At 61.1% G+C, this 21,161-nt stretch overlaps 3 protein-coding genes across 4 annotated transcripts; 1 reads left to right on the forward strand and 2 right to left on the reverse strand.

Moving 5' to 3' along the window:
• Positions 1 to 869: 869 nt before the first annotated feature.
• ARSA (arylsulfatase A) lies at positions 870 to 9,529 on the forward strand. Of its 2 annotated transcripts, none has more exons than XM_084206723.1 (8): positions 870 to 1,211; positions 1,739 to 1,979; positions 3,145 to 3,363; positions 4,320 to 4,489; positions 5,533 to 5,657; positions 6,445 to 6,572; positions 7,874 to 7,976; positions 8,069 to 9,529. In XM_084206723.1, the coding sequence occupies exons 1-8, from the start codon at positions 949 to 951 to the stop codon at positions 8,410 to 8,412; spliced, it is 1,593 nt and encodes a 530-aa protein (XP_084062849.1). In that variant the 5' UTR covers positions 870 to 948; the 3' UTR covers positions 8,413 to 9,529. The 2 variants fall into 2 exon arrangements, with proteins under 2 accessions (XP_084062849.1, XP_084062850.1); XM_084206724.1 differs by having other exon boundaries at positions 8,082 to 8,256.
• Positions 9,530 to 9,855: 326 nt separating this feature from the next.
• Positions 9,856 to 12,654, reverse strand: LOC311154204 (acrosin-like; the record flags this gene model as incomplete). The annotated part of the gene is made up of 5 exons (XM_084206477.1): positions 9,856 to 9,978; positions 10,244 to 10,483; positions 11,353 to 11,498; positions 11,671 to 11,936; positions 12,452 to 12,654. 5 exons carry the CDS (start codon positions 12,652 to 12,654, stop codon positions 9,856 to 9,858), a joined length of 978 nt encoding a protein of 325 aa, XP_084062603.1.
• Positions 12,655 to 17,655: 5,001 nt separating this feature from the next.
• Positions 17,656 to 20,246, reverse strand: LOC311154205 (acrosin-like; the record flags this gene model as incomplete). Its single annotated transcript, XM_084206478.1, has 4 exons — positions 20,112 to 20,246; positions 19,737 to 20,002; positions 19,420 to 19,565; positions 17,656 to 18,042 (listed from the first exon to the last, which is right to left on the reverse strand). Exons 1-4 carry the CDS (start codon positions 20,177 to 20,179, stop codon positions 17,656 to 17,658), a joined length of 867 nt encoding a protein of 288 aa, XP_084062604.1. The 5' UTR covers positions 20,180 to 20,246.
• Positions 20,247 to 21,161: the final 915 nt, after the last annotated feature.

Genomic DNA, 21,161 nt, shown 5'->3' on the forward strand with positions numbered 1-21,161 from the left:
GGGAGAGGAAGCCTGAGCAGCGGGATGAGCTGATCCAGTTCTGGCAACCGTTCCCTGCCGGGGCCGTGGCTGTGGGGCCAACCCAGCCCCGGCGCCCAGGGCTGCTGTGCCCTGCCCACGCTGACCCCTGCGCCCACCCCGATGGTGAATCATCCACTTTGTGCTTCAATTAGAGTTGTTCCCGTTCCCAGTTAGCCACCGTGTCCAGTTCAGTCTCCTGGGGAAACAAGGATGGGACAATCTGGGGGGAAAGGGCGGGGTTGGGTCTGGTTTGGGGGAGATGAGGGGGAGCCGGGGAGGGGAGGGGAGGATGGAGAGGGGGAGAAACTGCTCCAGCCCAGGTTCCCAGCAGAGCCTCAGGTGTGCCAGTCCCGGGAAAAGTCCTAGAGAGGGACAGCAATGGGGACAGCTGGAGCTGCCATCCTGGGGTCCCGTGGGGGTGCTGGAAGTGCCACCCTGAGCTGCTGCTGCTGCCACCCAGGGCTGTCCCCTCTGTCACCAGCTCGTGTCTCTGAGGCTGCTGGATCCCATCTCATGTTCCTGCTGTAGGAGCAGGACCCAAGCTGTGCTCCCGGCCTCCCGGCAGTGGCACCAGAGGAGCGGGCAGGGACAGATCCGAGGAATTTCCCTGCACAGGAGGCAGAGCTGCCCTGGGCGGAGACCACAGCGGCGTGGAGCCCCCTCCCTGGGGACATTCCCGAGCTGCCCAGAGGCCATCCCGTGCTCTGCGATGTCCCTCCCTGGGGACATTCCCAGCTGCCCCATCCCGTGCCCGGCACGGCCCCTCGGAACTACAACTCCCAGCGCGCCCCGCGGCCTCCGGGCCGCCATGTGCATCACGTGACCGGCTGGGGCACTGCCGGCACCGCCCCGGGACCGCACGGGGACGTCCCGGGACAGCACCGGGACCGCGCCGGGACACCGGGGGACACCGGGGGACACCGCGCCATGGGGCCGCAGGGCCGACACCACCCCTGGCTGCTGCTGCTGCCGCTGCTGCCGCTGCTGCTGCCGCTGCTGCCGCTGCCGCCCGTGCGCGCCGCCGCCGCCCGGCCCAACTTCGTGCTGGTGCTGGCGGACGATCTGGGCTTCGGGGACCTGGGCAGCTACGGGCACCCCTCGTCCGCCACGCCGCACCTGGACCGGCTGGCGGCCCGCGGGCTGCGCTTCACCGACTTCTACAGCAGCGCCGCCGTCTGCAGCCCGTCCCGGTACGGCCCCCGCGGCGGGAACCGCAGGGACGGGCGGGCACGGAGCTGGGGTGTCCCGGGATAAACGGGCGGGGACGGAGCTGGGGTGTCCCGGGATAAACGGGCGGGCATGGAGCTGGGGTGTCCCGGGATAAACGGGCGGGGACGGAGCTGGGGTGTCCCGGGATAAACGGGCGGGGACGGAGCTGGGGTGTGCCGGGATAAACGGGGGAACAAACTTGCCGTGTCCCGGGAGAGAGAGGGATAAACACACCGTGTCCCGGGAGAGACAGAGGGATAAACCCACCGTGTCCCGGGATAAACGGGCGGTCGTGAATCTGCGGTGTCCCGGGATGGACGGGTGGTGGTGAACCCGCCGCATCCCGGGATAAAGCAGTAGTGATCAACCTGCGGTGTCCCGGGACACGTGGGGGGACAAACCCACCGTGTACCCGGGACAGACGGGCGGTGCTGCCCCCGCGGTGTCCCCGCGGTGTCCCCGCGGTGTCCCGGGGCTGTCCCCTGCCCGTGTCCGTGTCCCGTTCCAGCGCGGCGCTGCTGACCGGCCGGCTGCCGGTGCGCTCCGGGATCTACCCGGGCGTGTTCGAGCCGGGCTCGCGGGGCGGGCTGCCGCTGGCCGAGCTCACGGTGGCCGAGCTGCTCAAGGGCCGGGGCTACGCCACCGCCATGGTGGGCAAGTGGCACCTGGGCTTCGGGCAGAACGGCTCCTTCCTGCCCGTGCACCAGGGCTTCGACCACTTCCTCGGAGTGCCCTACTCCCACGACCAGGTGAGCCGGGCCGGGCCGGGCCGGGCCGGGCGGGGCCGGGGTCTGCGCTGGGCAAAGCCCCCGGGCGGCTGGGACCGCTGGGGAGGGTGCCTTGGGAGGGCTGAGCTGGAACAGAGGCGGATAAATGCATTTTTAATATTTAATACTGATAAATTTAATTTTTAATTTAAAATTTATTTTTAGTATATATTAAAAATTATTTTATTTCTTTATTTTTAGTATATTTAAAATTTATTTTAGTATATATTTAATTTCGATAAATATTAAATATTTGATATTTAAATAAATTAATAAAATATTATAGATAAAATTTAAATAACTAAACTATTATAAATATTATTAGAATATATCTTCTGCATTCTATATTCTATTATATCATATATAATGCATATAAAATTTATTATCTAGATTATATATGTTATAGATTATATGTATTATATATTATTAAGTATTACTGAGTATTATATTGTAAATAAAATACATAAAAGGAATACATTTACTTATAAAATATTAAATAGGTAAATTTGATAATATAATATATAATACGCTTATATATAAGTATATATTCTATTATATTATTAATATTTATATTATAATACATATACTTATATATAATATATATACTTATATATTGTTAAGGAAATTTAATATTTAGTGTTAAATAACATTTAATATTTATTAAATAAAGCAGGGATTCATGGAAAGGATCTCCTGCATGGATGCACCTGGGGCAGCACCAGAGCCCAGCCAGGGCTGCACCCAAGATGAACCAAAACGGCCCCAAAATCCCCGAGCGCTGCCGGGGTCTCTCCCTGGGATCAGCTCTGCTCCATTTGCACCTTGCAGTTCATTGTCCCATCCCAGCTTCAGCCCCTGCAGTCCCACCCTGCTTGTTTTTCTCTCTGCAGCCCACGGGGTTTGTGCTCCTGGCTGAGATTTGGCTCATTTGTCCTTGGTGCCCAGCTGGAGCAGGAATTGTTTTGTCTCCCTGCTCTGTGCACAGAGCTCACCATCCCATAAAAGGAAGCTCAGAGTGGGAAATGAATTTGTAGATACTTTAAAAAAATAGAGAAAAAATTTAAAATGTCAGAATTTAAACCCCTGAAATGGAGGGACCCGGAGCACGGCGGCAGAGCCGCGCCCCCAGCCCCGCCGTGTGTTGCAGGGCCCCTGCCAGAACCTGACGTGCTTTCCCCCGGACACCAAGTGCTTCGGGACGTGCGACCAGGGCGTGGTGGCCGTGCCGCTGCTCTGGAACCAGAGCATCGTGCAGCAGCCGCTGTCCTTCCCCGAGCTGGGGCCGCTCTACCGCCGCTTCTGCCGCGAGTTCATCGCCCGCTGCGCCCGGCTGCGCCAGCCCTTCCTGCTCTACTACGCGTCCCATGTGGGCAGCGGGCACGGCCGGGAGCGGGGGCACGGGGAGGGAGGGGAGGGGAAAGGGGGAAGAGGAAAGGGGAGGGAGAAGGGGAAAGGGGAAAGGGGAAAGGGGAGAGAAAAGGGAAGGGAGAAGGGAAAAGGGGAGAGAAAAGGGAAGGGAGAAAAGGGAAGGGAGAAGGAAAAAAAGGGAAGGGAAAAGGGGAAATGGAGAAGGGAAGGGAAACGGGGAAGGGAAAAGGAAAAAGAGGGAAGGGAAATGGAGGAGGGAAGGGAAGGGAAAAGGGGAAGAGAAGAGAAGGAGAAGGAAGAGGGGGAAGGGAAAGGGGAAGAGGGAAGGGAAAAGGGGAAGGGGAAGAGAAAAGGGGAGAGAAAAGGGAAAAAGGGGAAGGGAAAAGGGGAAATGGAGAAGGGAAGGGAAAAGGAAAATGGGGAAGGGAAATGGGAAGGGAAGGGAAAAGAAAAAAGAAAAAAGAGAGGGAGGGAAGGGAGAAGGGAAGGGAAAAGGGGAAGAGAAAAGAGAAGGAGAGGGAAGAGGGGAAGGGAAGGGAAAAGGGAAGAGGAAAGGGAAAAGGGGGAGAGGAAGGGAAGGGGAGAGGGGGAAGGGGAAGGGAAAAGGGAAGGGGTGGGAAAAGGGGAAGGGAAAAGGGAAGGGAAGGGAGCCCAAGTCCCATGGGGAGAACAGGGCAGCATCTCCCCTCCTGCCATCCCAAAATCTGCTCCTGGATGACCTGGGCTTGGTGTCCCCGATCCTGTTGGGATGGTGCTTTTGGGCTGCTGCTTCCCGCAGCTTTCCCCTCTTCCCTGCGCCATCCCCAGGGAAAACTCCCCACCCCGGAGCTCCCGTTGTGCCACCGCCGAGACTTGGGGACAAACCTCCCCCGGGCTGGTGGCTTTTGTCCCCTCCCGCGGGGGGCCGGCTGTCCCCGGCTGTCCCCGTTGATGGCGGTGCCTGTCCCCTGGCAGCACACGCACTACCCGCAGTTTGCCAGCCGGGAGTTCGCGGGCACCACGCGCCGGGGACCCTTTGGGGACGCGCTGGCCGAGTTCGATGGCTCCGTGGGACAGCTGCTGCAGGCGCTGCAGGACAACGGCCTGGAGAACGACACCCTGCTCTTCGTCACCTCGGACAACGGGTGAGGGGCTGGCACGGCTGGCACCGCGGGCTCCTGCACGGGGGGACGCGGCTGTGAGCTCGGTGTTGTGTGACAGAAACATCCCAGGGCTCGGGCCAGGCGGGTGACAGCCACAAATGTCACCCAGGGCTCGGGCCAAGCGGGTGACAGCCCCCAAATGTCACCCCGGGTCAGGTGTGTGACACCCCCCAAATGTCACCCAAGGGTTGTGCTGGCAGTGGGACACCCCCAAATGTCACCCACGGGTTGGGTCATCAGTGTGACATCCCCAAATGTCACCCTGGGGTTGGGCCAGGCAGGTGACACCCCACAAATGTCACCCAGGGCTCGGGCTAGGCGGGTGACAGCCCCCAAATGTCACCCAAGGGTTGGGCCAGGTGGGTGACACCCCACAAATGTCACCCAAGGGTTGTGCTGGCAGTGGGACACCCCCAAATGTCCCCCAGGCTTTGTGCCAGGCATGTGACACCCCCAAATGTCCCCTGGGGTTTGTGCCAGGTGTGTGGTACCCCCAGATGTCCCCTGGGGTTTGTGCCAGGCATGTGACACCCCCAAATGTCCCCCAGAGGTTGGCTCAGATGTGTGACACCCCCAGATGTCCCCCAGGGGTTGGGTCATCAGTGTGACACCCCCAAATGTCCCCCAAGAGTTGGGTCAGCAGTGTGACAACCCCAATGTCCCTTGGGGTTTGTGCCAGGTGTGTGACACCCCCAAATGTCACCCAAGGTTTGTGCTGGCAGTGTGACACCCCCAGATGTCCCCCAGGGGTTGGGGTGTCCCAAATGTCCCCCAGGGGTTGGGGTGTCCCAGAGTCCCCCAGGGTTGGGGTGTCCCAGAGTCCCCCAGCCCCTGTGTGGGGTGACCCCGCTGGGGGGCCCCTCTCGGGGGTGTCACAGCCCTCGGCCGCCCCCGGGCTGGCAGAGCCCCCCTGGCCCGGGGCCCCCCTGTCCCCAGCAGGGCGGCCGGGCGTGGCGCCGGTGCCAGCGCGTCCTTGTCCCTTATCCCTTATCCCTTGTCCCTTGTCCCTTGTCCCTTGTCCCCAGCCCCTCGACGCTGCGCAGGGCACGCGGGGGCAGCGCCGGCCACCTGCGCTGCGGCAAGGGCACCACCTACGAGGGCGGCATGAGGGAGCCCGCCCTGGCCTACTGGCCCGGCAGGATCACGCCAGGTGAGCCGGGCCGGGACGGACCGGGACTGACCGGGATGGACCGGGACAAACCAGGACAGGCTGGGAGAAACCGGTACAGGCCGGGACGGACCGGGACTGACCGGGATGGACCGGGAGAAACCAGGACAGACCGGGACTGACCGGGATGGACCGGGACAGACTGGGACTGACCGGGACAGACCGGGACAGACTGGGTCAGACTGGGACAGACCGGGACAGACCGGGACAGACTGGGACAGACCGGGACTGACTGGGACAGGCTGGGACGAACTAGGACAAACAAGGTCAGACCGGGCCAGACTGGGACAAACCGGGACAGACTGGGAGAAACCAGGACAGGCTGGGACAGACCGGGACAAACAGGGCCAGACCGGGCCAGACTGGGTCAGACTGGGTCAGACTGGAAGAAACCGGGCCAGACCAGGACAGACTGGGACAAACAGGGTCAGACTGGGACAGACCGGGCCAGACCGGGACAGACCGGGCCAGACTGGGTCAGACTGGGAGAAACCGGGCCAGACCAGGACAGACTGGGTCAGACCAGGACAGACCGGGTCAAACCGGGTCAGACTGGGACAGACCGGGTCAGACCAGGCCAGGCCGGGTCAGACCAGGCCAGGCCAGGTCAGACGGGCCAGACCGGGTCAGACCGGGTCAGACCAGGCCAGACCGGGTCAAACCGGGCCAGACTGGGTCAAACCGGGTCAGACTGGGTCAGACCGGGCCAGGCCGGGACAGACCAGGCCAGACCGGGTCGGACGGGCCGCACGTGGCGCTGTGCCCGCAGGGGTGACCCACGAGCTGGCCAGCACGCTGGACATCCTGCCCACGCTGGGAGCCCTGGCTGGCGCCGCCCTGCCCCAGGTGGCCCTGGACGGCTTCGACCTGAGCCCGCTGCTCCTCGGGGCCACCAAGGTGAGTCACCACGTGCGGGGTGGGCTCTGCAGAGTGAGTTAGGATCATTTACATCCGTTTATTGAAATTGGAAATAATAACAATAACAATAATAATATAATAACAACAACAACTCGGATTTTTCATGCAGAAAAGCTGATTTTTATTACTTTATTTAAAATAAATTATAATAGTTATAATTGATTATAATTATTATATTAAATTATAATTATCAATTAAAATTGTATAATTTTATAAGATTTAATACTATTTTAATGACAATTGAAAATTTTTAATGTATTCAAAACATATAATATAATATAATATAATATAATATAATATAATATAATATAATATAATATAATAATATATTATTATTATATAACCCAGGATTTTCATGCAGAAAAGCTGATTTTTATTACTTCATTTAAAATCAATTATTATAAGTATAATTGATTGTAATTATATTATTATTATTATTATTGATTCTCTATTTAAAATTATAATAATGTTGTAATATTTACTACTGTTTAAGTAATATTTTATATTTTAAAATGTATTTTAAAATGTATTTTAAAATATATTATATTATATTATATTATATTATATTATATTATATTATATTATATTATATTATATTATATTATATTATATTATATTATATTATTATAATAACCCAGATTTTTCATGCAGTAAAGCTAATTTTTATTAATTTATTCTAAATCAAGAATAATAATTATATTTATTATAATTTATTATAATTATTATAATTATAATTTATGAACTATTAAAATTATAATAATAATTGATTCTAATTTAACAATTATAGTAATTTTATAGTATGCAATACTATTTCAATACTATTTTTAAATATTTTAAAAATGTGTTTTAGAATGTATTTTAGGATATATTTTATTGTATTTTGATAATATTGTTTATCATTTTCTTTAAAGTATCTTTTATAATGTATTTAGTGAATATAATATAATATATAATATAATATAATATAATATAATATAATATAATATAATATAATATAATATAATAATATGCCTTAAGCTGGGCGAGCAGGAGCAGCCGGCCCCGGGGCAAACCCATGGCTGGAGGCTCCGTGCCCGCTGCCGGCCCCATCCCCGCAGTGGGGCCGGGGGCTTCGGGTGCCCCGGGGGTGCCGGGGTACCGGGAATACCGGGGCTCCGGGGGTGCCGGGAATACCGGGGTGCCGGTGCTCCGGGGGTGCCGGGGTACCGGGAATACCGGGGTGCTGGTGCTCCGGGGGTGCCGGGGCTCCGGGCTCCCCGCGCTGACGCCGCTGCCCGCAGAGCCCCCGCCGGGCCGTGTTCTTCTTCCCGCCGGCCCCCGACCCCCTGCACGGCCCCTTCGCCGTCCGCCTGGGCAAGTACAAGGCGCACTACTTCACCCAAGGTCAGCGCTCGCCTTTGGGGCGGGTTTGGGGTGTGGGGGTTCGGGCTGAGCTCCGGCAGCGGGGGTGAGCTCAGCCGGGGGTTGCTGCTCAGGTTCCTTCCACAGCGACACCACCCCGGACCAGGCGTGCCACGGGCTGACCCCGCTGACCCCGCACCTGCCCCCGCTGCTCTTCGACCTGGAGGCGGATCCGGCCGAGAACTACGACCTGCTGCAGGGCCAGCCGGGCCCCGAGGCGCTGCAGGCGCTCAAGGACATCACCCTGCAGAAGGTGCTGCTGGAGCAGCGCCTGCGCTTCGGGGAAAGCCAGATGAGGAAGGGCCGGGACCCCTCGCTGCAGCCCTGCTGCAACCCCGGCTGCAGCCCCAAGCCTTCCTGCTGCCGCTGCTCCCCGCAGCTGAGACACCCCAAGGCCTTCTGGCCCCCTCCCCAGTGACCCAGTAACCCCTCGGGGACGCCTTGGACTCACGGGGTGCTGGGGGGAAACGGGGTCAGGGAGACCCCAAATGAGCAGGGCCCCCTGCTCCGTGTGGGACGTCCCAGGGGAGGGGAGGATTTGGGCAGGAAGGATCCAGACTCGTTCCAGGATCCAGACCTGTTCCAGGATCCAGACCCGTTCCAGGATCCAGACCCGTTCCAGGATCCAGACCTGTTCCAGGATCCTGACCCGTTCCAGGATCCTGACCCGTTCCAGGGTCCTGACCTGTTCCAGGGTCCTGACCTGTTCCAGGGTCCTGACCTGTTCCAGGGTCCTGGGACATTCCAGGGGAGGCCTTGGGCAGGATCCAGACCCGTTCCAGGATCCTGACTCATTCCAGGATCCTTCTCCAGACGCTCCAGTGCCTTCCCCAGACCCAGGACAGCTCCTAGGAGCTGTGATCCCTCTGGAGCAGAGGGAATGTCCCAGATCCAGGGATCCCAACTGGGACCAAGGGCACAGCAGGAGCATGGGATGGGTCCTGGCAGCCTCAGAGACACGAGCTGGTGACAGAGGGGACAGCCCTGGGTGGCAGAAGCAGCAGCTCAGGGTGGCACTTCCAGCACCCCCACAGGACCCCAGGATGGCAGCTCCAGCTGTCCCCATTGCTGTCCCTCTCTAGGACTTTTCCCGGGACTGGCACAGCTGAGGCTCTGCTGGGAACCTGGGCTGGAGCAGTTTCTCCCTCTCTCTCTCCTCCCCTCCCTTCCCTGGCTCCCCCTCGTCTCCCCCAAACCAAACCCAACCCCTCCCTTTCCCCCCAAATTGTCCCATGCTTGTCTCCCCAGGAGACTGAACTGGGCTGAAGATGTGGATGATGGGTGTGTGATTTTGGGAATAATTTTTTGCAGTAGCTGGGAGTGGGGCATGGCCGGGAGCCCCGGGCAGTGACACTGGCAGTGTGTCCCCTCTCACTTCCACAGACAAGGGCATTACTTCCAGGATAATACGTGGTAGGGTGTTGTCACAGGATTTCCATGTAAATCACTGCTTTGTCTTACACCTTTTCTAATTAATATTGCTGAAATAATTGTTTGATTCCTTATCTTATGGCTGCTTGCAGTAAATTGTTTTTAACCCCTCATCTTTGCCTTTTTTGGAAGGGGAAGGAGCACGGGTTTGGTTTTAGGATCACTACACTGGAGAATGCCATCCCTAAACCCCCACCAGGGGCAACACAACTTTAATCCAAGGATTAGATCAACTGGAGGATCTGTGGGGCAGGCTCAGGGCAGGGCAGAGCAGCCCTGGGCACCGGGGCTGGGTGGGCCCCGCCGCCACGGCCCCGCCTGGGGCTGCTGGAGATCCTCTGCAGCCAGAACTGGACCTGCCGCCCCTCGCCTCACCCTGTCCTGTGCTTCAGGAGCTCCAGCACCTCCTGCAGCTTCCTGAGGAATCGTTTCAGGGTGTGTTTCGGGAAGGAAATGTCCATGTCCTCTTCTGGCTCCGGTTCTGGCTCTGGTTCTTCTTCAGGTTCTTCTTCCGGTTCTTCTTCCGGTTCTGGCTCCGGTTCCGGCTTTGGTTCTGGTGGCACCAGTACGTGTGGCACCGCTTTCGATGGCACCGGTTTTGATGGCACCGGTTTTGGAGGCGCCGGTTCCGGTGGCACCAGTACTGATGGCACCGGTTTTGGTGTCACCGGTTTTGGTGTCACCGGTCTTGTTGGCACCGGTTTTGGAGGCACCGGTTCTGGCGGCACCAGTACGGGTGCCGCGGTTTCTGGCGGCACCGGTTTTGTTGTCACCGGTTTTGTTGTCACGGGTTTTGTTGTCACCGGTTTTGGTGTCACCGGTTCGGGTGGCTGCAGCCCTGGTGGCTCCGGCGAGTTCAGGGTGGCCTTCGGTGCCGGTGCCGGCTCTGTGGGGCTGGGGCCGGCGTGGGCCCGGATCCAGGAGTGGAAGTGCTGGGTGGAGGTGAAGATGCCAGGGCGCCTGGCCCTGGTACAGCCCCTGCCCCAGCTGGCCAGCCCCACCAGCCAGAAGTTCTCCTCAGCGTTGTCCTTGCAGACCAGGGGACCCCCGATGTCCCCCTGCGCCAGGAGAGAGGGGTCAGGGGCTGTGCCAAGGTCGGATCCTCTCTGCCAGCCCTGCCCGACCCACGTGGCCAGCCCTGCTGGAGCCCCCAGACCCTCACTGGGAACAGGATGGGGCTGGCTCACGGTGGGCAGGGACGGGCAGTGAACGGAAGCTCAGGGATACCCACACCTGGGACTGCCAGGAGCTCTGGGTGGGCTCTGTGGGCACAGTGCCAGCCTTGGGGACAAGAGGACACTGGGCAGGGAAACGGAGATGGGCAGGGGACACCGGTCAGTGGTGGGGACACGGGGCTGGGAGGGCACCGGGCCAGGCCCAGACAGGAGCAGGCCATGGTTGGGGCCCAGGTGGCTCTGGGGGTTCTGTGGGGCCCAGGGTGGCTCTGGGGGTTCTGTGAGGCCCAGAGTGGCTCTGGGGGTTCCGTGGGGCCCAGGGGGGCTCTGGGCGTTCTGTGGGGCCCAGGGGGTCTCTGGGGGCTCCGTGGGGCCCAGGGTGGCTCTGGGGGTTCCGTGGGGCCCAGGGGGGCTCTGGGGGTTCCCTGTGCTGGTTCTGGGGGTTCTGTAGGGCCCAGGGGGCCTCTGGGGGTGCCGTGGGGCCCAGGGTGGCTCTGGGGGTTCCGTGGGGCCCAGGGGGGCTCTGGGGGTTCTGTGGGGCCCAGGGTGGCTCTGGGGGTTCTGTGGGGCCCAGGGTGGCTCTGGGGGTTCCGTGGGGCCCAGGGTGGCTCTGGGGGCTCTGTAGGGCCCAGGGGGGCTCTGGGGGTTCCCTGTGCTGGCTCTGGGGGTTCCGTGGGGCCCAGGGTGGCTCTGGGGGTGCCGTGGGGCCCAGGGGGCTCAGGGTCCCTGTCCCAGCCCGGGCCCAGCCCCACCTGGCAGGTGTCGATGCCGCCCCGCGGGTACCCCGCGCACAGGTCCTGGGGGTGCACGGCCCCCCCGTACCAGCGGCTGCTGTTGCACAGCTGGACGTCGATGAGCCGCACCTTGGCCTCCTGCAGCACCAGGCGTGGGCTGGGGGCTGCGGGCACAGAGGGCACTGAGCGGCGGCCCCCGGGCACGGCCCCGCGCTCGCGGCCGAGCCCCCGGGCCGGGCCCGGGCCGTGCCCCCGCCGAGCCCCCGGCCCGCCGCGTCCCTGCCCGGGGCCGCGTGCCCGCGGCTCGGCCCGGCCCTGCCCCGGGCGGGCACTGACCGCTGTCCGGGGCGTTCCTCCAGCCCGCGATGTAGCAGGTTTTCAGCTCGGACACCGCCAGGGAGCCGTCGGGCACGCAGCCCAGCTGGATGTAGTCGCTGCACTCCACGGGCTGGTCCAGCTCCAGCAGCGCGATGTTGTTCAAGGCCGTTACCGGGTCGTAGGCGTGATGCTTCAGGAGCTTCTTGATCTGGAACACCTCGGCCGTGGGGCCTGGCTCGGCCAGATCTGTGGCCCCAACCACCACCTTCCACTGGAGGATATTCCTGGACACCATGGGGTGACAGGGAACGGTGACAGGGAGCAGTGGCAGGGAGCAGAGGCAGGGAGCAGTGACAGAGCAGTGGCAGAGCAGGCACAGCCCAACAGCTCCCAGCCCTCTGCTTCCCACAGCAGAGAACAGAGACAGTAATGGAGCAGCACATGGTGGTGCAGCCTGGGCACCTGGCCCTCATGTGGGGACATCCCTGACATTGCTAAGGGAACATGCCTTACCCTGCTGAGGACACATCTCTGTCCCTGCTAGGAGACATCCCTGTCCCTGCTGGGGTCACTCCCTGTCCCTGCTGGGGTCCCATCCCTGTCCCTGCTGGGGTCCCACCCCTGTCCCTGCTGGGGTCCCACCCCTGTCCCTGCTGGGGTCCCACCCCTGTCCCTGCTGGGGTCACTCCCTGTCCCTGCTGGGGTCCCATCCCTGTCCCTGCTGGGGTCACTCCCTGTCCCTGCTGGGGTCCCACCCCTGTCCCTGCTGGGGTCCCATCCCTGTCCCTGTCCCCCTTACCCGGCCCCAACGAAGCAGCTGGCGGCCGTGAGGACCCAGCGGTGGCCGATGAGTGCCCCTGCACACATGTGCCACGTGCCATTCTCCAGGGTGACCTGGATGCTGGCGATGCCAGGCCAGGACCCGGGGTTGACATCGAGGGTTGTGTCCTTGGCATGCGAGGATCCGTACTCGGGAATCGCCGAGCTCTCGTTCAAAACCATGGGCCAGAGCCCGCAGGTGCCTCTGGAAGCACAAAGCCATCACTGCCCTGCTCGGGGACAGCAGGGACAGGCACCCCGAGGGGCTCCTCTGTGCCCAGAAGCCCCGAGTGTCCCCGAGCCCCCCGGGCCACTGACCTGCAGGTGTCCCAGGTGCCCCCCACGGGCCCAGCCAGGGCCAGCAGGAGGAAGAGCCACAGAAGAGCCATCAGTGCCAGTGCAGGTGGCAGAGCCAGAGCAGAGCTGTCACCTCTGGTGACACCCACGGCCCTGGCGCTGCCCACGGTGCCACCAGGCCGGGGTGATGTCACAGAGGGGCCGGTTCCATGTGCGGGGCAGGGTGGGGAGGGTGGGGGAAGGGCAGCACAGAGCTGTGAACCCGGGCACGGTTTGGGCTGAAGGGACCTTAGGGACCCCTCTGGAGCAGAGGGAATGTCCCAGATCCAGGGATCCCAACTGGGACCAAGGGCACAGCAGGAGCAGTGGGATGAGGGCCCAGAGACACGAGCTGGTGACAGAGGGGACAGCCCTGGGGGGCAGCAGCAGCAGCTCAGGGTGGCACTTCCAGCACGGGACCCCGGGATGGCAGCTCCAGCTGTCCCCATTGCTGTCCCTCTCAAGGACTTTTCCCGGGACTGGCACAGCTGAGGCTCTGCTGGGAACCTGGGCTGGAGCAGTTTCTCCCTCTCCCCACCTCCAGGCTGTGCTGGTTTGGAGTGAAACCCCCAGGAGGAATTCACCCCACACAAACCCCACACACCAGGCAGGGGGTTTGGGAGTCAGGGTAGAAATTTGAAGGGAAAAATCCAATAAATGCATGGAATACAGAAAAATTGGCTTCAAACCACAAAGAGCACAAGTGACACCCCGTGGGTGGCACAGTCAGGGCCAGCAGTGGTGGCAGAGCTGTTGAAGTGGCCCTGCTGGTCTGGTCCTCCTCCAGATGTCCAGTGGTGGTGGTAGTGCCCCAAATTCCCAAATCTTGGGATGACATCCCCTAAAATCCAGGCAGGAATGTCCAGTGGTAGTGATTGCCTCCCAAATCCCCAAATCTTGGGATGACATCCCCTAAAGTCCAGGCAGGCATGTCCAGTGGTAGTGATTGCCTCCCAAATCTTGGGATGAGATCCCCTAAAGTCCAGGCAGGAACATCCAGTGGTGGTGGTAGAGTCCCAAATCCCCAAATCTTGAGGTGACATCCTCTAAAGTCCAGGCAGGAATGTCCAGTGGTGGTGGTTGTGTCCCAAATGCCCAAACCTTGAGGTGACATCTCCTAAAGTCCAGGTAGGAGTGGCCAGTGGTGGTGGTAATGTCCCAAATCCCCAGACTTTGGGATGACATCCCCTAAAGTCCAGGCAGGAGTGTCCAGTGGTGGTGGTTGTGTCCCAAATCCCCAAACATTGGGACGTCATCCCCTGCAATCCAGGCAGGAATGTCGAGTACCTCCCCCAGGGTGAGGAGTTCCACAGCAGGGTGAGGGAACCCCATGAGTTATGGGCTATTTCTGGGATCCCTGGAGGTTGCTCTGCTGGACCCTCGAGTTCCCGGTGGCCCATGAGCAGGGATGACCCTGCAGGGTGGGTGTTTTCACCCTGTCCCAGCCATCCTAAGAGCTCCTCAGAGGGTGCTGGAGGCGGTGGAGAACCAGGCTCATCCTCCCCTCCCTCCCTCCCTGGCTGCCCCTATTCCCCCCAAACCAGGAGCCAACCCCACCCTTTTTGCCCCAGGTTTTCCCATCCTTGTGGCACACCCAAGACTGAACTGGAGCGAAAACGAGGATAATTTGGAACAACTCTATTTCAATAACAAACTGAAGTTCATCACCAGGGTGGTTGGAGGGGGGCTAATGAGCAGGACAGAGCAGATCTGGGCACCGGGGGTGGCTTTGGCACAGCCGTGGCTCCAGCAGGGAAGGGCTGTGGTCCCCCATAGCCAGAACTGGACCCGCTCCCCCTCCTGCTCAGTCCAATTTGTCCCGCAGGAACTCCAGGAACTCCTGCAGGTTGGTGAAGAACCTCAGCAGGATGGCTTTGGGGAAGGAAATTGTTATGAACTTAGGTGGTGGTGGTGTTGGTTCCGGTTCTTCTTCCTCCTCCTCCTCTTCTGGTTCTGGTATGGGTTCCGGTTCTGGTATCGGTACCGGTATCGGAACTGGTTCTGGTTCAGGTTCTGGTTCCACTTCTGGTAGCTCTTCCTCAATGGTGGGGGTGGGTGGCTCGGGCTCGGGCGGAGGAGCCGCCGTTTGCGGCGGGACCAATCCCATCTGCACCTGGATCCAGGTGTGGAAGTTCTGGGTGGACGTGAACACCCCGGGCCGCTTGTCGCCAGCACAGCCCTTGCCCCAGCTGGTCAGCCCCACCAGCCAGAAGTAGTCACCGGTGTTGTCCTTGCAGACCAGGGGACCGCCGATGTCCCCCTGCGACAGGAGAGAGGGGTCAGGGGCTGTGCCAGAGCCACACCTCGGGGTTATGGGGACACTGGGATTTGGGGACAGAGCACCAGGACTTGGGGACAGGGGGACACTGGGACAGACACCTACAGAGGGAGAGTGGCAGCCCTGGGACACAGGACAGAGATCCCTGGATGGGAAAGGGAAGGGCCACCAAGGGATAAAGGACAGTGTGGGGCCATGCTGGGCTCAGGGTCCGTGTGCTGGTTCTGGGGGTTCTGTGGGGCCCAGGGGGGCTCTGGGGGTTCCCTGTGCTGGCTCTGGGGGTTCCGTGGGGCCCAGGGTGGCTCTGGGGGTGCCGTGGGGCCCAGGGAGGCTCAGGGTCCCTGTGCTGGCTCTGGGGGTGCCGTGGGGCCCAGGGTGGCTCTGGGGGCTCTGTGGGGCCCAGGGGGGCTCTGGGGGTGCCGTGGGGCCCAGGGGGGCTCAGGGTCCCTGTCCCAGCCCGGGCCCAGCCCCACCTGGCAGGTGTCGATGCCGCCCCGCGGGTACCCCGCGCACAGGTCCTGGGGGTGCACGGCCCCCCCGTACCAGCGGCTGCTGTTGCACAGCTGGACGTCGATGAGCCGCACCTTGGCCTCCTGCAGCACCAGGCCCGGGGTCGGGGCTGGGGGCACAGAGGGCACTGAGCACCTGGCACCTCCCTGGGCAGAGCCCCACGCCTGGGGCCAGGCTGTGCTCCTGTCCCTCTGTGTCCCTGCCCAGGGCTCCCAGCACAGAGGGCTCGGCTCCCGCAGCCTTGGCCTCTGCCCTGGGCCAGCCCGGCTGCATTTCTGTGGTCCCTAACTTGTCCCCAGCCCCGGGTGGGCACTGACCGTTCTCCGGGATGGCTCTCCAGCCTGCCACGTAGCAGGTTTTCAGCTCGGGCACTGCCAGGGAGCTGTCGGGCACGCAGCCCAGCTGGATGTAGTCGCTGCACTCCACGGGCTGGTCCAGCTCCAGCAGCGCGATGTTGTTGCCCTCCGAGCCGTCGTTGTAGTCCTGGTGCTTCAGGACCCTCCTGATGTGGCGCAGCTGGGCCTCGGGGCCTGGGTGGCTCAGGTCAGTGGCCCCGATCAGCACCTTCCATGCAGAGGTGTCCCTGGGCAGCAGGAGGTGGAGGAAGAACTGATGAAACAGAGCCGGGAACTGCGGCAGCCCAATGCCCTTCCTGCTCGGGGCACCTCCCTGTGCTGTGGGGACGTCCCTGACCCTGCTGTGGGGACATCCCTGACCCTGCTGTGGGGACATCCCTTCCCCTCCTGTGGGGACACCCCTGTCCCTGCTCCTCCTTACTTGGTGTTCATGAAGCAGCGAGCCACCGTCAGCACCCACTGCGGGTGGATGAGGGCCCCCGAGCACATGTGCCACGTGCCGTTGTCCCAGGTGGCCTGGACGCTGACGATGCCAGGCCAGGTCCCTGAGGGGACCCCGGGGCTGTCCTCATCCACGGCAGTGCCATCAGTAGATGACAAAGTTGTGTAGTCATCGTCGGTGGGGTCGTAGTCACGAACCAGAGAGCTGTGGTCAAACGCCAAGGGCCGGAGCCCGCAGGTGCCTCTGGAAGCACAAAGCCGTCACTGCCCTGCTCGGGGACAGCAGGGACAGGCACCCCGAGGGGCTCCTCTGTGCCCAGAAGCCCCGAGTGTCCCCAAGCCCCCCGGGCCACTGACCTGCAGGTGTCCCAGGTGCCCCCCACGGGCCCGGCCAGGGCCAGCAGGACGAGCAGCCCCAGCAAAGCCATCGGTGCCAGCGCAGGTGGCAGAGCCAGAGCAGAGCTGTCACCTCTGGTGACACCCACGGCCCTGGCGCTGCCCACGGTGCCACCAGGCCGGGGTGATGTCACAGAGGGGCTGGTTCCATGTGCGGGGCAGGGCGGGGAGGGTGGGGGAAGGGCAGCACAGAGCTGTGAACCCGGGCACGGTTTGGGCTGAAGGGACCTTAGGGACCCCTCTGGAGCAGGGGGAATGTCCCAGATCCAGGGATCCCAACTGGGACCGAGGGCACAGCAGGAGCATGGGATGGGTCCCGGCAGCCTCAGAGACGCGAGCTGGTGACAGAGGGGACAGCCCTGGGCGGCAGCAGCAGCAGGTCGGGGACAGCAGGGACAGGGACCCTTCCAGCACCCCCACGGGACCCCGAGATGGCAGCTCCAGCTGTCCCCATTGCTGTCCCTGTCAAGGACTCTTCCCGGGACTGGCACACTCTGCTGGGAACCTGGGCTGGAGAAGTTTCTTCTTCTCTCCACCTCCAGGCCCATCCTCCCCTCCCCTCCCTCCTCCCCTCCCTGGCTCCCCCTCATCTCCCCCAAATCAGACCCAATCCCGCCCTTTCCCCCCAGATTGTCCCATCCTTGTTTCCCCAGGAGACTGAACTGGACACGGTGGCTAACTGGGAACGGGAACAACTCTAATTGAAGCACAAAGTGGATGATTCACCATCGGGGTGGGCGCAGGGGTCAGCGTGGGCAGGGCACAGCAGCCCTGGGCGCCGGGGCTGGGTTGGCCCCACAGCCACGGCCCCGGCAGGGGCTGCTGGAGATCCTCTGCAGCCAGAACTGGATCTGCTGCCCCTCCTGATCAACGCAATTTGTCCCTCAGGAACTCCAGGAACTTCTGCAGACTCCCGAAGAATTTCAGCAGGATGGATTTCGGGAATGAAACCGTGATGAAGCTCTCCGAGTGCGGCTTTGGCGTCGTCTCGATGACAGTCAGGGTCAGGGGCGAGGTTGGGGACAGCAGTGGGATGGGGGCTGGGGTCAGGGGTGGCTCTGTGGGTATGGGGCTTGGGTCTGCTGCTGGGGCCATTCCCATCTGGACTTGGATCCATCCTCGGAAGTGCTGGGTGGAGGCGAACACTCCGGGTCGTTTCTCTCCAACACAGCCCTTGCCCCAGCTGGCCAGCCCCACCAGCCAGAAGTAGTCACCAAGGTGGTCCTTGCAGACCAGGGGACCCCCGATGTCCCCCTGCAACAGGAGAGAGGGGTCAGGGGCTGCTCCAGGGTCACAGCCACACCTCGGGGTTATGGGGACACTGGATGGGATTTGGGGACAGGGGGACACTGGGACAGGGATGCACGGATGGGGAGTGGCAGCCCTGGGACATGGGACGGGGATCCATGGATGGGAAAGGGAACCCCTGGACAGGGACAGGGGATGGGGACATAGGAATGGGGACAGGGATGGAAAAGGGAACATGAGCCCCTGGACAGGGACAGGGACATGGGAATGGGAACAGGAGCCCCTGGACAGGGGCAGGGACATGGGGATGGGGACAGGGATGGGAATGGGAACAGGAGCCCCTGGACAGGGACAGGGGATGGGGACCGGGATGGGGACAGGGATGGGAATGGGGACAAGAGACCCTGGACAGGGACAGAGACAAAGACATGGAGATGGGGAGAGTGAGGGACCAGTGACAGGGTGGGACTAGGGCTGGCCCGGCCTGGGCTGGGCCTGAGGGGATTCAGTGGTGGAAGGGGAAGGGAAGGGCAGCACAGAGGAAAGGGATCTGGGAACTGGGGAAGGGCAGGACAGCCCTGGGACATGGGATGGGACAGGGACATGGGGATGGGCAGGGGACACCCGTCAGTGGTGGGGACACAGGGCTGGGAGGGCCCTGGGCCAGGCCCAGACAGGAGCAGGCCATGGTTGGGGCCTGGCTGGCTCTGGGGGTTCCGTGGGGCCCAGGGTGGCTCTGGGGGTTCCGTGGGCCCGTGTTGGGGCTCAGGGTCCCTGTGCTGGTTCTGGGGGTTCCGTGGGGCCCAGGGGGGCTCTGGGGGTTCCCTGTGCTGGCTCTGGGGGTTCTGTGGGGCCCAGGGGGGCTCAGGGTCCCTGTGCTGGCTCTGGGGGTTCTGTGGGGCCCAGGGTGGCTCTGGGGGTTCTGTGGGGCCCAGGGTGGTTCTGGGGGTTCTGTGAGGCCCAGGGGGGCTCAGGGTCCCTGTGCTGGCTCTGGGGGTTCTGTGAGGCCCAGGGGGGCTCAGGGTCCCTGTGCTGGCTCTGGGGGTGCCATGGGGCCCAGGGTGGCTCTGGGGGTTCTGTGAGGCCCAGGGTGGCTCAGGGTCCTTGTGCTGGTTCTGGGGGTTCTGTGGGGCCCAGGGTGGCTCTGGGGGTTCCCTGTGCTGGCTCTGGGGGTTCTGTGGGGCCCAGGGGGGCTCAGGGTCCCTGTGCTGGTTCTGGGGGTTCTGTGGGGCCCAGGGTGGCTCTGGGGGTGCCGTGGGGCCCAGGGGGGCTCAGGGTCCCTGTGCTGGTTCTGGGGGTTCTGTGGGGCCCAGGGTGGCTCTGGGGGTGCCGTGGGGCCCAGGGGGGCTCAGGGTCCCTGTCCCAGCCCGGGCCCAGCCCCACCTGGCAGGTGTCGATGCCGCCCCGCGGGTACCCCGCGCACAGGTCCTGGGGGTGCACGGCCCCCCCGTACCAGCGGCTGCTGTTGCACAGCTGGACGTCGATGAGCCGCACCTTGGCCTCCTGCAGCACCAGGCGTGGGCTGGGGGCTGCGGGCACAGAGGGCACTGAGCGGCGGCCCCCGGGCACGGCCCCGCGCTCGCGGCCGAGCCCCCGGCCGGGCCCGGGCCGTGCCCCCGCCGAGCCCCCGGCCCGCCGCGTCCCTGCCCGGGGCCGTGTGCCCGCGGCTCGGCCCGGCCCTGCCCCGGGCGGGCACTGACCGCTGTCCGGGGCGTTCCTCCAGCCCGCGATGTAGCAGGTTTTCAGCTCGGACACCGCCAGGGAGCCGTCGGGCACGCAGCCCAGCTGGATGTAGTCGCTGCACTCCACGGGCTGGTCCAGCTCCAGCAGCGCGATGTTGTTCAAGGCCGTGGCGGCCACGTAGTTCTGGTGCTTCAGGAGCCTCTTGACGCGTCTCACCGCAGCCTCGGGGCCTGGCTGGGCCACGTCCGTGGTCCCCATCACCACCTTGTAAATGGACATGTCCCTGGGGAGCAGGAGGTGGACAGAGGGGTGACAGGGAGCAGGGCCATGGGACGTGGCACCCCAACAGCTGATCCTGCTGCGGGGACACTCCTGTCCCTGCTCCTCCTTACCCAGACCTGAAGAAGCACTGGGCCACCGTCAGCACCCACTGGGGGCTGATGAGGGCCCCCGCGCACATGTGCCACGTGCCGTTCTCCAGGGTGGCCTGGACGCTGACGATGCCGGGCCAGGTCCCCGAGGGGACCCCGGGGCTGTCCGTGTGGAGGGAGGTGACATCAGAAGAACCCAAGGTTGCGTAGTCACCGTCAGCGTGGTCGTAGTTGGCAGACACGGAGCTGTGGTCAAACGCCAAGGGCCGGAGCCCGCAGGTGCCTCTGGAAGCACAAAGCCGTCACTGCCCTGCTCGGGGACAGCAGGGACAGGCACCCCGAGGGGCTCCTCTGTGCCCAGAAGCCCCGAGTGTCCCCGAGCCCCCCGGGCCACTGACCTGCAGGTGTCCCAGGTGCCCCCCACGGGCCCGGCCAGGGCCAGCAGAACGAGCAGCCACAGAAGAGCCATCGGTGCCAGCGCAGGCGGCAGAGCCGGAGCGGAGCTGTCACCTCTGCGTGCGGCGGACCGAAGTGATGTCACAGAGCGCTGGAACCTTGGAACGGCGCGGGTGGCGGGGACCGTAACGACGGTGGCCAGGGCAGGGCCACCTCCTCCCGCCGGGCCCGCGGGTCCCAGCCGGCCCCGGGCTGGTGGCGCCGCCAAATGGAACACAGAGATCGATGCAGCCATGAATAATTAATCATCAGGGCTCTCGGTGCTTCATTAGGTGTAATTTATAATGACTAATGATAGGCCTAATTTGTTTACCTCGGTAGTAGCCTCGCTGTAGCATCGCGGTGTTAATTGCCAGTAATATTACTACAAATTTTTATTAGTACTTAAAATAATGCTTATTTATAATGCAATGATATTGATATATACGATTTGTAATAATTTGCGTTAATTATTTAATGTAAACATATTTTTATATATTGTTACAATAATTTTATATTAATACATTATTATATATCAATACATTAATACATTATTATACACGAATACATTAGTTATATATTAATACATCAATATATTAGTGTATTAATATATATTTTACATTAATAGTGTATATT

This window comes from Fringilla coelebs (assembly GCF_963513975.1).
Source record: "Fringilla coelebs genome assembly, chromosome: 5".
Lineage (NCBI taxonomy): Eukaryota > Metazoa > Chordata > Aves > Passeriformes > Fringillidae > Fringilla > Fringilla coelebs.